We start from the raw sequence: 15440 nt of genomic DNA on the forward strand, positions 1-15440 counted from the left end.
CTCCTCAGTGTCAAAGCTGGCTTCCATCATCATCCCTCTCACCTCCTGCTTCTCTATTCTAGGAAAGCCTCACTCTCTCCTCACTTGCGCCTCTCTCTCTCTCTCTCTCTCTCTCTCTCTCTCCTCTCTTGCTGCCTTCCGTCTTGCAAGCTGCCGAGCGAGTGGAGAGGAAGAGGGAGGAGGAGGAGGTGCGTGTAGGTAGTGTTGGGGGGGAGGGGGTGTGTGGAACCGGCAGCGTGACGAAATCTCGCCTCGGGTGAAGCTGCCGTCAGGTTTAAGGTTGGAGGGTGTTAGGAGATGCACCTTCACCTCCTCCTAGCTCATCTCATCACGGAGGAGGTGCAGCAGGAGGAGCAAGGGACGGAGTAACAGCACAAAGAAATCAAGGAGGAGGAGGAGGAGGAGAGGGATTTATTTACATGATCCTCGCCACACCTCCATCCCCAGAGAGACGGATAGCAATGGAGGAGGGAGCAGTGTTGGAGGAGGGGTTGGTGGTGGTGGTGGTGGTGGGGGTGGGGGGGTGGGGGTCTGTGTGGAAATGGCTGAATGATCGCCTCTAAAAAGGATAATTACAATCGGAGGGATGCAGAGAAAGAGGAGGAGGAGGAGGAGGAGGAGGAGGAGAAGGAAACAGGAGGGAAAGCATGCAGCCAATCAGATGGAGTGTTGGGGAATGAGCCAGGCACAGGAAAGGGTTAAAGAAATGCACTGAGAACTCCAGTGTTTGTACTGAAACATGACCACGATACACCTGGTCCCATCACAACAGGAAGTGGCCTCACCTTCTACCTGGTCCCATTACAACATCCAAACAGGAAGTGGCTTCACCTTCTACCTGGTCCCATTACAACATCCAAACAGGAAGTGGCTTCACCTTCCACCTGGTCCCATTATAACATCCAAACAGGAAGTGGCTTCACCTTCTACCTGGTCCCATTATAACATCCAAACAGGAAGTGGACTCACCTTCTACCTGGTCCCATTACAACATCCAAACAGGAAGTAACCTCACCTTCCACCTGGTCCCATTATAACATCCAAACAGGAAGTAGCCTCACCTTCCACCTGGTCCCATTATAACATCCAAACAGGAAGTAGCCTCACCTTCCACCTGGTCCCATTACAACATCCAAACAGGAAGTGGCCTCACCTTCTACCTGGTCCCATCACAACAGGAAGTGGTCTCACCTTCTACCTGGTCCCATTACAACATCCAAACAGGAAGTGGTCTCACCTTCTACCTGGTCCCATTACAACATCAAAACAGAAAGTGGTCTCACCTTCTCCGTACAAAACATGGAGATGGCAGCGGTGTTGGTGGTGTCGGCAGTTCCCTCCACCTACGTCCTCCCAGGAGTCGCGGGGCTCCGTTGGATCCTCTCAGCGTCAGCTCCTCCTTCGAGACAAACTACCCTCAGCCACCGATATGGAGCGACTGTCCGTCCACTCAAGACTCGCTCTGCCGGCCAGTGAGTCCTGTGGGTGTGGCGAGCAGACGGCGTTGGCCCCGGTTCACCGGAGCAGCGGGTGGAGCTCCTTATGCTGTTTGTTTCATTACTGTGATCTGACTCATGGCTGATGATCGTTATTAAATACTGGGACGGTCCGCGGTTTGATTCCCACTGCCAATGGACTTTTCACCTCAACTGGAGGTCGTATAGGAAAAGTAATCCGGTATAGAAACACGGTGAGTCCGTTTGAGAAGCAGCCAAAACTCCAACCAACAAATTCTGTGACAACACATGGATGAGCCACAACATTATAACCACCAGTCAGCAGTGTCGTGGTTTAACATCCGGGCCTATCTACATGGAGTTTGCATGTCCTCCATGTCACTGACCAAACACCTGTGAGTGTGTGTGTGTGAGACCGTCTGTCTCTCTGCACTCGTTAGTATAAAGAATTTATTAGGAAATTAGTTCAGAGCTCAAAGTCGATGTTAGAAGCAGAAAAAAAGGGGAAAGCGAGAAGATTTAAGCATCTCATTCTTGTACAAGTCATTTATCGATATTCTTTATTGTGTCTATCCTTCTCCTTCAAAGGGTTTTAGTCCTTTTTCAAGGTCACCAGTGGAAATAAGAATTTGTTCTTAATGACCCAGTAAACAGAAGTTTGGATTTAAGGAGTCCCCGTCCTGGTCCTATCTTCTAATTTTACACTTCATCTCCTTTCTCTCCACACTGCTGCTGTCATACTTATGTTGTCCACTAGAGGGAGCCAAACATCAACCTTCTGAACATCGTGCTGCCTTCACCTGTTTGTACGCTGGAGCTTTTCTCAGAGCGACGCTCTCTGCTGCCCGGCCCGCCTTCGGTCCGCCGTGGTTTCCGTTAACTGGAAGTGAAAGATTAAAAAGAATGAACAAAGGGAAGGTAAACATTTGGTCATTTTACTCTCAATTTGTCTCAAGTCAACAACAACAACATAAAAACTAAAATCCATCTAAAAACAAATTAATATCAAAAACGTATGATTCGTAAAAAACACTAAGAGGAATATTCATTTTTGCATTCAGTTAAATCAGGATATAAAACGATCTTTTGAAAAAATTACTGGAAAAACAATTTTTATTCACTTAAGTGTCTTTTAAAATGCCAAAAAGTTATGTAAATAAATAAATAAATAAATGCCATTAAAAACTAGAAGTAGAATGAATAGAAAGGATTTTAGTGTTTTTAGGTCACCGAGTGAAATTCGTGTTAAAGGTGGTTGAAGAATTTTCCTAAAGTATCCCTGTGTTAATTATTTAGGATTTATTGAGTAAAATACAAATGCTTTGAATCCTCTCAGTTCTCCTTCCCGGTCGGTACGTTCTCCTCGCCTTCTTATATGGAGACATTATATTTACGACCCCGGCCCTCGGGGGGCTCCCGGCTCTGTAGCAGCATCCTTCAGGCTCGTAACGACTCCTCGTCGCCAGTGATTCACGAGCTGTCGGCTCGCCGCTCATCACGCCGGCCCATCTCCGGCTGAAGGTAAACACGTGAGGCCGGCAGAGCGCCGACCCCCGAGGACGCCTCCGCCACCAAAAATAGACGCCATGGTCGCTTTAATTACCCGGGGATCCGCGGCTCTCAGCGGTAAAACCGAGGATTCAGGCACAGGAAGTTAATCTTCAGCATCAGAAGCGCTGCTACTGGTCCTGCACAACGAAATAGAAGTTGTGCACATGCTCAGTAGAGCCAATCAGAACCATGTTTCCTCCAGACTGCCGCAATGTGCATTTTTTTTTTTGTAAAACTGTACCAAATTGTTTTGAATATAAAATGATCTTCTTCCACCTCTTTAAAAGTGACTTTCCTTCCTTTATTTCCAAGTTGTTGTTTTTTTTTATTCATTGAGCTTCAAACGCTGAATATTTTTCTTGATTTGCCTCGGCTGGAAGCCCGGACTCAAACCAGGGGCGTTCTCTCTGTGAGGCATGAGAGCAAACCACTGCACTGCTAGTGTTTCACACAGTTGATATATATATATATATATATATATATAAAAAATAAAAAACACGATAATCGTGCAGCAAACGGAGGAAAGTGGAGGAAACAGGAGCTGCTGAGCAGAGAGAAGCCAGATTCCCCTTCAGGAGGTTCAAGTGTTCAGCTCCTCGGTCTTATCGGGTCTTTTCTCTGCAGCTGCTAGTTGGAGTGAGTCGGGAAGAGGAAGAGGAAGAGGAAGAGGAAGAGGAAGAGGAAGAGGAGGCTCGTGCTCGTCTGGTTAAACGCTGACACCCGCCCCACCGCTCTGTGTTTGTGGGCCTCGTGCCAGCAGAGCGGTGGAGAACCATCTGCTCTCTGAGTCGTGGTCGGAGAGCTCGCCGGCGGCCATGACGCCTCGTCAGGCAGCGCGGGCTTTCCTCCCGTCAGAAACGTGTCGGAAATGCTTGGGATTTGTCAGCTGAAGCTTTTGGGGAGTCTCGGGGAGACGATTAGCGTCGTGTCAGCTTCAGCTGGAGTGAACATAATGAGCAGATTAACACCGATGACGGTGATGGAGCGCCGAAAACCTTCGTCTGTCTGACGGCATGAATGAAGAGGAGCTGAGAGGAGAGACTCTTTACTGCAACATGAAAATCCCTGGTGAACAAGATTCCCACTCTAACTTGAAACATTTGAAATAACGCTTCTTTGAAGATGTTGATCCAGGTAGTGGTGGAAGATGCTCTATAATCTGGATGTTATTAGGAGGAAGATACTCTATAATCTGATGTTAGTGGAGGAAGATACTCTATAATCTGGATGTTATTAGGAGGAAGATACTCTATAATCTGATGTTAGTGGAGGACGATGCCCTATAATCTGGATGTTATTAGGAGGAAAGTGCTCTATAATCTGGATGTAATTAGGAGGAAGATGTTCTATAATCTGATTTTTGGAGGAAGATGCTCTATAATCTGGACAAGGGAGAACGATGCTCAATAATCTGGGTGTAATTAGGAGGGAGATGCTCTATAATCTGGATGTTAGTGGAACAAGATGCCCTATAATCTGATGTTAGAGGAAGAATATGTTCTATAATCAAATGTTAGAGGAGGAAAATGCTCTATAATCTGATGTTAGTGGAGAAAGATGCTCTATAATCTGGATATTGTTAGGAGGAAGATACTCTATAATCTGGAAATAATTAGGAGGAAGATGCTCTATATGTGGATGTAATTAGGAGGAAGATGCTCCACAATCTGGTTTTGAGGGAAGGTGCTCTATAATCTGGACATTTGAGGAGAACTGTGCTCTATAATCTGGGTGTAATTAGGAGGAAGATGCTCTATGATCTGATTGTAAACTGAGGAAGATGCTCTATATAAATTGTATTGAGAGAGACAGCAGCTCTGCAACTCTTTAACGGTTTCCATGTAATAAAGGATGAATAACTCCACTGACTGCCCCAGATTTCATTGTGATGCTCTGTTTGTGCCTCCAGCATCATGAAAAGGTGCCGGAGGAGGACAGCGGCCCAGAGTTACCATATGGCGAGGAGCTGAGCGGCGCCAGCGGTCTCTGCGGGTCCTCGGCTGACGGGGACGGACGCTGCCATGTTGTTTCTGGAAGGACACAAACAAGAGGAATCAAGAGCTCACTGCAGCCCAGAGTCTCTGATGTGTTTAGTGACGTTCTGATAATAATGTATTCATAATAATGTAATAATGTTGTACACTTTAGAGCAAATTGTAAAATTTTGTTGGTTGGTCAACCTTCATTGGTGAAGTAATAATCGCAGGAACACAGATTGTTTTTCAAAATGTTGGCGGGTCAAAGCGAAATCAGTTTGCCGCTCAATGTGTATTTTTTGTAAAACAATTACCATATGGATGGATGGATGGATGGATGGATGGATGGATGGATGGATGGAGAAATAAATAAATAAATAAATAAATAAATAAATAAATAAATAAATAAATAAATAAATAAATAACCTTCTTGGCCAAACTTTCATTGATGAAGGTAATAAATAAATAGATAAATAAAGTGAAGAGTTTAGAGTTAATAGTGAAGAATTTAGAGTTTAGACTTAATAGTGAAGAGTTTCACTCTCACAGTGTGAGTTTAGAGTTAATAGTGAGGACTTTAGAGTTAATAGAGAAGAATTTAGAGTTAATAGTGAGGAATTTAGAGTTTAGAGTTAATAGTGAAGAATTTAGAGTTAATAGTGAGGAATTTAGAGTTTAGAGTTAATAGTGAAGAATTTAGAGTTAATAATGAAGAATTCAGAGTTTAGAGTTAATAGTGAAGAGTTTCACTCTCACAGTGAGTTTAGAGTTGATCGTGGAGAATTCAGACTCAACTGTGGAGAGTTTCACGTGTGAGTTGACAGATTTTTTTTTCCGCTCAGAAAACGCTCATTCGGTGTTCTTATATTCACCAAACCACTTCTGAAAATTTCACTGGACAAAAGAAAAAACACAAACTTAAATTGACATTATATGTTTTCTGGCTCGTTGGCAGATTTCAGTGTGTCTCGTCATCCCGTGGAGTCGGGGGCTTCGGGGGGGTTCGGGGGGCTTCAGGGGGGCTTCGTCTTCAGCGCTGCCACATTAGAACGCAGAAAATCAGACACAATAACAATTTTCCAGCAGCGTCTTCCTGTAAATCTCCCTCATCATTTAAAATCCCGCTGTCACTCGCAGCTCCAGAGGGATTAAAGGGAAAGATTTCAACTGATCCTCCTTTGTGCCGCTCCTCCTATCAAAGCAAATCTACTGAAAACAGAAAGGCGGCTGTGGAACACACACACACACACACACACACACACACACACACACACACACACACACACACACACACACACACACACACACACACACACACACACACACACACACACACACACACACACACACACACACACACACACACACACACACACACACACACACACACACACACACACACACACACACACACACACACACACACACACACACACACACACTTTAAGCTCCAAATTAAGATAAAAAAATAAAAAAACAAACCGTCACAAAATAAAAAGCAACTGCTGCAGCATATGGCTGCAGAATATAAAAATAGCTGCTAAAGTGTGTGTGTGTGTGTGTGTGTGTGTGTGTGTGTGTGTGTGATGTTGTTGCAGTTCCCTCGTCCCCCCCAGGAGTTGTCCCATCCCGGCGGCTTCCCTCCCAGATGAGGTGAAAAACACACAACTGCCCCAGCAGATGTTAGTGAAAGGTCACCGGCCTCCGAGCACCCCCCCCCCCCCCCTCCCCCCACCCCCCCCAGCCCTCACCGGCTCGGAGGAGGAGGAGGAGGAGGAAGCACACCTCTCGATCTGCCGCTCGGTGAGGATAATGAGATTAAAGCGGATCGAGCGCTGATACGCGATGACGGAGGAATGATAATGAGGCCTGGCGGCTCGCCGAGATGAAAGCTGAGAAATCTGTTGAAACCCTCGATCCGTTCAAAACCTCGAGTCAGACGCTCACACGACCATCTGAGCTCGTTTTGTTTACGTTACTAAACAATACAAAGTACCGTAAAGTATATTCTGCTGCTCATATCGCCGAAACAAAACACTGTGAAAATGCTTGGTTTTTTTTACGTTTTCACTCCGGAAAAGTTTCACATTTACTCAGGAATGTTTTCAAAAAGTTGTGCGTTTCCACGGAAACTGCAGAAACTATGGAAACAATGTAGATAGCATGCTGGGCCACTAGTTGGCGCTGTTGGTTGTTTTTGTAATGAAACCGCGCAAAAATGCAGCAGAGAACAATATAAACGTTAGTATTCATGGAGAGTTTGAAGTTAAGGGATTTTGACCATTGAGTTTAAGTTTTACTCCTAAAATTAGAGTTTAGAGTAAATTGTGAGTAGTTTTGCTCTAAAAGTGTGAGTTTAGAGTTAATCAGAGTTTAGGGTTAATCATAGAGTTTACAGTTAATCATAGAGAGTTTGGAGTTAATAATAGAGTTTAGAGTTAACCATAGAGTTTGGAGTTAATCAGAGTTTAGAGTTAACCATAGAGTTTAGAGTTAACCATAGAGTTTGGAGTAAATCATAGAGTTTGGAGTTAATAATAGAGTTTAGAGTTAACCATAGAGTTTGGAGTTAATCAGAGTTTAGAGTTAACCATAGAGTTTAGAGTTAACCATAGAGTTAATCATAGAGTTTAGAGTTAACCATAGAGTTTAGAGTTAACCATAGAGTTTAGAGTTAATCATAGAGTTTAGAGTTAATCATAGAGTTTAGCGTTAACCATAGAGTTTGGAGTTAATCATAGAGTTTGGAGTTAATAATAGAGTTTGGAGTTAACAATAGAGTTTAGAGTTAATCATAGAGTTTAGAGTTAATCATAGAGTTTAGAGTTAACCATAGAGTTTAGAGTTAACCATAGAGTTTAGAGTTAATCATAGAGTTTAGCGTTAACCATAGAGTTTAGAGTTAATCATAGAGTTTAGCGTTAACCATAGAGTTTGGAGTTAATTGTAAAGAGTTTTGCACTGTAAGTGTAAATTTAGAGTTGTTTCACTCTTGAAATTAGAGTTTAGAGTAAATTGAAGAGAGTTTCTTTCTAAAAGTGTGAGTTTAGAGTAAACTTATTGTCGAGTTTTGGGTCTAGACGTGTGCGTTTAGAGCATGCTTTAGAGCACACTATAAATAAGGAGCGTCAGGCATAAGGCCCGTGGACCAAAACATGAGCATGTCCTCGTTCTCAGTGAGTGTGATGTGGGCAGACCTCCTGCAGTGTCTCTCAGACGCTCACCGTTACTGGAGCAGTTGACGTAGTACCTCAGGCCCTCTGGAGACGTGTAGCTCGTCCATCCCGGGGGGAGACGCTGCCTGTCAGGTTCCGCTGTGGGGGAGCTGGAGCTGCCGGCGCTGGAGGACTTCTGTTTCAGACACGTACCAACTTATTAACCACAAAACCAACAACACGCCTCCCTCTTTAACTTTCTGTCAACAAAAACAACAACAACAACAAAAAAACCAGTCCTGCAACACAGAGAAGGAGAATTCAACACAACAGCCAGAAGATTGAAACGTCCCTCAGTTTAATGAAATGTTCTAATAAGTATGACCAATACTGTGTTTTTTAGACTATAAGTCATGTGACTTACTGGGTATGTCAAAATATACGATTATTTCTATCTGTGACCACAAACGTCATCTCACTGTTATTTAATGAATATGTTTCTTTAAGAAAAGATCAAATCCAGATTATAGAGCATCTTCCTCGTCCAATGCCCAGATTATAGAGCATCTTCCTCCTCTAATGCCCAGATTATAGAGCACCTTCCTACTCTAACATCCAGATTATAGAGCACCTTCCTACTCTAACATCCAGATTATAGAGCATATTCCTCCTCCAACGCCCAGATTATAGAGCATCTTCCTCCTCTAACGCCCAGATTATAGAGCACCGTCCTACTCTAGCATCCAGATCATAGAGCATCTTCCCCCTCTAACATCCAGATTATAGAGCATATTCCTCCTCCAACGCCCAGATCATAGAGCATCTCCCTCCACTAACATCCAGATTATGGAGCATCTTCCTCCCACTGACTGATGTAACCAGTTAACATAAACAAAAGATTTCTATATTCACTTATAGACGTTGTCCTGGAAATGGCTCTTAAAACCGTCTTTTTTTATAACTAATTCATCGTTTCAGCCACCGTTTAGATCAATTAAAATGAGAGAACCCCCTTTAAGAGCCACGACACTAAAGTCACTGATTTGGACCAACTGGCCAACGACCATCAGAACTAACGGAGTCCGTGGTTTTCTGAACTTTGTTCCAGGAGGCAGCAGAAGTTTCACGAGCTTGATTAATCCGGAACACATGCAGCTCTGCAGGTCTGCTGCTGTAATGAGGCCATTAACCTTTTTTTTTTTTTTAATCATTGGACCCCAGGAAGACGAGCAACCAGGTTGTGGGAGCTAATGGGGATCCTAATAAACAATAAACAATAAACTGCTGGTTCTCCTGAAGGCCTGTGCCAAAGGATGGAGGAATTTACCCCGAGTAAGGGAACACTGCGTATATAAACAGCCACAAAAAGCCTCTGTAATTGGGCGCTGCTTCATTCTGTGGAGCTCCAACGCTCGCAGACACGCTGAATGTTGACGTGATGCTTTTACCATTAAATCCTCATTCTGCTCTGCAGCTCTTCTCATTGCTGAATAATGGTGATATTCACGCTGAAATATGATCGTCTAAATGGATAAATAATGATAAATGTGCACTGCGGCTTATCAGCGGTCCCCAGGAGTCGACGCCTCGCTCAGGCCCAGAAACGACTGCAGCGAGCCTCGCTGGTGGTGGGGGTCGGGGTAGGGTGGGGGGTGGGGTGGGGGGGTCGTTTCTAATCTGCAGGGATCGCTGGCTGGATGTTCATTTTCGGACTCAGTCGAGCGAGGCGAGCTCGCATCTGCCTGCAGAGTCTGACAGCTGCTGGACTGCGGCGTCAGGGCGGGAGGACGACAGGACGGAGGTGTAAACGGGGAGATTGCTGCCGGCTCGGCGGGGCGACGGAGCAGAGTGGGCGGATGAAGGCGACTGATGTGCAGCGTTAAAAGGGACTCGTCTCTTTGGTTCCTGCAGTTTGCAGTGAGAGCGTCAGATCAGGCTTTGTGCAGGAGACGCGTGTTGAAACAGAGACGGTAAAAGCTGGCAGAGACCTGCAGACCCAGGCAGAACCTTCCAATAAAGACCCCCGAGTCTGGTTCTGCAGGTTTCTCCACATGAGTCTGGTTCTGCAGGTTTCTAAATCCCTGAGTCTGATTCTGCAGGTTTCCTCACATGAGTCTGGTTCTGCAGGTTTCTAAATCCCTGAGTCTGGTTCTGCAGGTTTCCTCACATGAGTCTGGTTCTGTAGAAAGCTACCAAAAGCAGTTATATTTCTATGGGCAGAATAAAAGATCAATAATCTGCAGAACCACACGTCCATGTGTTGTGAACCGCTTCTCTGTTCGGTTTTCAGGACGTGAGGTTTCCACCTGAGCGAAGAATCAAAGGCCTGGATTATCATCGCTGGGGTGTTTAAAGATAAACTCTTATCATGAGGTTCTCCTCATCTCATCTCCTCTCTGTGATTTCACACGGCCTCCGGCTGCCGAGGAGAAAATGTCGTCGCTCCACTGGAACAAACGGCAGGATGGCGGAGATGTGATGAAATCTCCTCTGAATCCCTCGATCCTCCGGGGAGCTGCTCTTAACGTAACCCTGAAACCAGAGCTGCTCTGCAATGGCGCCGGCTTTCTGAGTCTGAGGAGAATCTGATGAGTAAGGCTGCGGCAGAGCGGCGGACGCTCTACTGAGCTTCTGCTGGAGCGAGAACTCAGAGAAAGAAGGTTTCCAGACCCTCGGAAGATGCTCTATAATATGATGTTAGAGGAAGATGCTCTATAATCTGATACTAGAGGCGGGAGGAAGATGCTCTATAATCTGGCTTAGAGGAGAAAGAAAGATGCTCTATAATATGGTGTTAGAGGAGGAAGGGAGATGCTCTATAATGTGATGTTAGAGGAGAAAGAAAGATGCTCTATAACCTGATGTTAGAGGAGGACGATGCTCTATAATCTGGAGGATGGCAGAGGAAGATGCTCTATAATCTGGATGTTAGAGGAGGACGATTCTCTACAATCTGTCTTGTCGTGGGGTTCGTGTCTCAGAAAATATGAGAAATCAGTTAAATTGACGACTTCATTAATGGGGACTCTGCTGGCTGCTTCTAATGTTTCAGCTTTGTGAAGCGATGAAAATTACAAAGTGCTGGCTTGTAATTTAAAGACGCTCCAGCTGAAGTTAAAAGTGCTCCGTTTTTCCACACGGTGTGTTTCCGTTGCCCTGAGGCGTCAGAGGCGGCGGCGGCGTGTTTTAAAACTGCAGCAATTATAAAAAAAACAAGAGGGAGCCTGAAACAATCACACTGCACACGAGGAAGAGTGAGGAAGACTGAGGAAGAGTGAGGAACGGAGGAAAGAGAGGAAAAACAAAGATCCTGTGATTGTGTTGGAGGGTCAGCAGAGCTGTAAGCGCTGCCTGCGTTCAGAATATCAAGAAAACGCTCTATAATCTGGATGTTATGGAGAAAGACGCTCTATAATCTATACATTTCTAGCAGAAAAGTCTTCATATCGATTGAATGTCTTGTTTTACTACTACAGATGGTTGTTTTTTAACTTGTTTTAACAGCATTGTTAAAATGTGTGTTTTGTACAGTGTCATTGAGTGTTTTGAAGTAAAATGTATTATTATTATTATTATTAGTCAATTCTGAAGTGAAAAAAATTACATTTCAAGTTAAATAAGAAAACCATGAACACAGCTAATGCTAGAGCTGATGCTAAAGCCAATGCTAAAGCTATTGCTAATGCTAATCACCAAGTTCAACAATAAATTCAAATGTTTTGAAAGAAAAAGATTTAATCTTGCGTCGTTATGTATTCAACAAGAAATCCTATAATGGACTGAAACACGTCAAAATGAGTTTTTGTGTTTCACAATAAATGCAAAAATGTCACAGTTACAATTATCTATCGACCTCTGTCTTGTGGGCTCGTTACGCTGTTGAATCCAGAGACGTGGATTTTTAAACTTCAGATGCAAACACAGAAAGCATCACATCATCGGCAAACATCAAAAGTCTGGAAACAATTAAAAATGGAGATCCTACCATGTTGATGTGCAGCCGAGTCGTCTGTCAACCAGCGACTGAAACATGGACGGAGAGACAGGAGGGATTATCAGATCTCCGTCCTGTCCACAGCGAGTCTGCAGGACGAACACTGGACGTCTTTCTGGGTGGAATCGCACCGACGGCGAAACACAGCTGGAGGTTTGATTCATTCTCAGCGGGTCTTTGTTGGACGGAACGTGTCCAGCGGTCGGGCATCTGCTTCCGGACGGACACAAAGCTGGACAGTGTGAGAGGCTCTGGAGACACAACAAAGACTCTTCTGTCCACCCGGCATGGTCTCTAACAGACCGGCTCTGTGTCCTCGGCAGAATGAAGACGTTTGTCTCCACAGAGGAACCTCTTCAAAAACAGAGCATTCGACCCAATCAGAGTTGAAAAAAAGAAAAAGAAAAGAGTCAGACGTCCTCTTTTTGTCACCATGAGATGAACTGGAGTGTTTGAGGCCGCTGCTTTTTAATCCACTGGATTTTATTCTCCAGTGAGTCTATTTGATCCTCAATTAAAGAAAACATCAAAACAGACAACGAAGTAAATATAGCTTCATTTTCCTTTTTTAATCCCTCTTTTATTTCAGCCGCTTTGTTTCTCCGACAGCAAGACGACGAGTCGGTGTGGAATTCAGGTTTAATATTTATTTATTGAACTCATGTCTGTGTGATCTTTAGGAGGCTTTAATGTCGGATAATTCCACCTCTGTTGGTTTGGTTGGATCCTTTAGAGAAGGTATCTTACATCTGTACAGTCGAATTTATCGTAAATATTTACTATGAACAAAAGTATCAAGATGTCTGACTAGTAACACCAACAGGATCTGGATTAACATTTGGTAAAGATATTTAAAGTTACAAAAATTAGCAGGAGGAAGATATTCTATAATCTGGATGTTAAACGAGGAAGATGCTCTATAATCTGGATGTAAAAGGAGGCGGATGCTTTATAATCTGGGTGTTAGAGGAGGAAGATGATCTATAATCTGGATGTCAGCCCAGTGAGTAGTACAGGCCACTGTTAATGTTACTTATGTATATATAACTGCAGTACACATGAGTACAAAGCAGCGGTCTTGACTTCTCAGTGTTTTTTCAGAGTATTTAAAAACTCAAATTTCTGTTTGTCGTCCAGGAAACCATTGCTGATTTAAAAGGTTTACATTTCTACTGGCGTTTTGGAGGTAAATTATTTTGGCGGGAAATTGAGGCGATGTCACAGAGTTCAAAGACACTTTGATGTGCAGCTGATATCAACCATCAGGCCGCCGGAACGAAACCCGACGCCGAAATCCCGTCAACTTCCTTCACCTTGACGTGACCTCACGGCCACGTGACTCTCCACAAAGCCACCAACGGGAGTATCCGAGGTGATGGGGTGTGTGACGGACACACACACACACACACACACACACACACACACACACACACACACACACACACACACACACACACACACACACACACACACACACACACACACACACACACACACACACACACACACACACACACACACACACACACACACAGTGAACAATGTTTGGCTTGGCCTGGCTCCGCCACCTCATTGTTAAAACAACTGTAGGCCTCTCTGACTTTGACGGCCTTTATTTCCGCACCAGCTGCCGGCAATAATCCCTCTAAAAAGAACAGAATCAACCCTCCTCAGATCCACCGGCGGAGGCTGTGCGAGTGTCCGGCCTCTAATAACCTGGGTCTCAGAACGGGAGAATATTCAGCCGGTTTCCTTGTAACGGGGCGTATAAATAACCCGAAGCTTTGAGGAGGAGCTCTGCGGGAGCTTTTTCAATTCACAGCTTCGCAGCGTGATTCAGCGGCTGAGCTGCTCCGATACCAAGTGGGCTAAAAATGAACGGCGTACCTGGGAGGGTTGATGATAGATGCAGTGAGGTGGCTTCTTGTCTGGGTCCAGGTTACTGCAGGTCAGCAGTGGTAAATGCTTGTGTGGGCTCAGATGATTAGACCATAATGGTACCTCCTGGGTTGACCCGTTAACACTATTTCAAAGTGAAAACGGGTCGCCGTGAAAACGGGTCGCCGTACAAACGGGCGAAGAACAAGACTTTCTGCAACCAATCGGGGTCGGTCTCCTTGTTAATGGTGGAAACGCTGCTACTAGTCACGCACACCTCAGTTGCAGTAAATAGTTGTTCTGCACATGCTCAGTAGATGGCCAACGACAATGTTTCCACCAGGATGTCATGACTCCCAGGTCATATTCTCATTTTATGATCCATAATGGTAGTTTTATAGTCGAGTCACCCAGAATAGCATCCAATTCCTCGTCCGTCCATACGGATGTTGGTGTTCTACCTCCTAAAGCTCTATAGAGAATATCCGGAGGGTACAAAGCAGTGGAGTGTTTCTTTTTCTGTATTAATTGTATTGTATATTGTGCTTCTTCTATTTTTACCTCTCTGCTGCTCTGACAAGTAAATGTCCCTGTTATTGGATAAATAAAATACAACCTAATCTAAAATATAAAATGTGTTTTGAGTTAAACTATTTTTGTTTACTGCATAATTCCATATGTGTTCATTCATAGTTCAAAGTGAAAATCGACAGTGTATAAATGTTCATGAAAATAAATGAGAAAGTGTCCAAACATTTGACTGGTCATGTGTTTTATCATTCTTCCAGCATGTAAACGCACAACTGAGTCTGATCTGTTTAAAAATGTATAATATTTAACTTCCTGAAACCATTTGAACTACAAATCAACACTGACAAACACAAACACATCACAATTTTGACCTTAAAACATGTTAATTCTTAAGATTTCTATTTGACTATAATGCAAACAAATCACCAGGAAGAGGCTAAAATATATGTTTAATCTATATTAAATACATTTTTTAGTTGTGCTTTGAAATAAATACACTTTATTCATATATTAAATTAACTGTGTGTCTTTGAGTTTTGTCTGTGTGTGTGTGTGTGTGTGTGTGTGTGTGTGTGTGTGTGTGTGTGTGTGTGTGTGTGTGTGTGTGTGTGTGTGTGTGTGTGTGTGTGTGTGTGTGTTATGTGATCAAAGTTTGAGTTAAGCTGTTGGTAATATGAGACAGTTTAAAGCAGCGGTGTCAAACAAGAAGCAAAAAATCTGCCTCCAAACTGCCAAACCGTCAAGAAAATGTCTAAGAAAACTGATAAAATTTTTTTAAACATTTCTTAAAAGTTGCAACACAAAACACAGAGCTGAACTGAGATGTTGTCTGGGGGGGGGGGAAGTTTGTGAAAAAACCCAGAATGCAACAGTTTTTCTGACATTTTACTGCATTTTC

The 15440-nt window shown here is 43.9% G+C and overlaps 1 protein-coding gene across 1 annotated transcript in view; it reads right to left on the minus strand.

The window, feature by feature from the left end:
- gas7a (growth arrest-specific 7a) overlaps window positions 1-12164 on the minus strand; it is a 30617-nt gene extending 18453 nt beyond the window's left edge. The window contains exons 1-4 of the mRNA XM_080487974.1: window positions 12125-12164; window positions 8209-8335; window positions 4961-5038; window positions 2258-2337 (exon numbers count right to left, since the gene is read on the minus strand). Of these exons, the coding sequence (XP_080344100.1) occupies window positions 2258-2337; window positions 4961-5038; window positions 8209-8335; window positions 12125-12127 (288 nt within the window). The 5' untranslated portion in view covers window positions 12128-12164. The remainder of the gene's footprint in view (window positions 1-2257; window positions 2338-4960; window positions 5039-8208; window positions 8336-12124) is intronic.
- Between the last annotated feature and the right edge of the window lie 3276 nt (window positions 12165-15440).

This window comes from Lipophrys pholis (assembly GCF_963383615.2).
Source record: "Lipophrys pholis genome assembly, chromosome: 19".
Lineage (NCBI taxonomy): Eukaryota > Metazoa > Chordata > Actinopteri > Blenniiformes > Blenniidae > Lipophrys > Lipophrys pholis.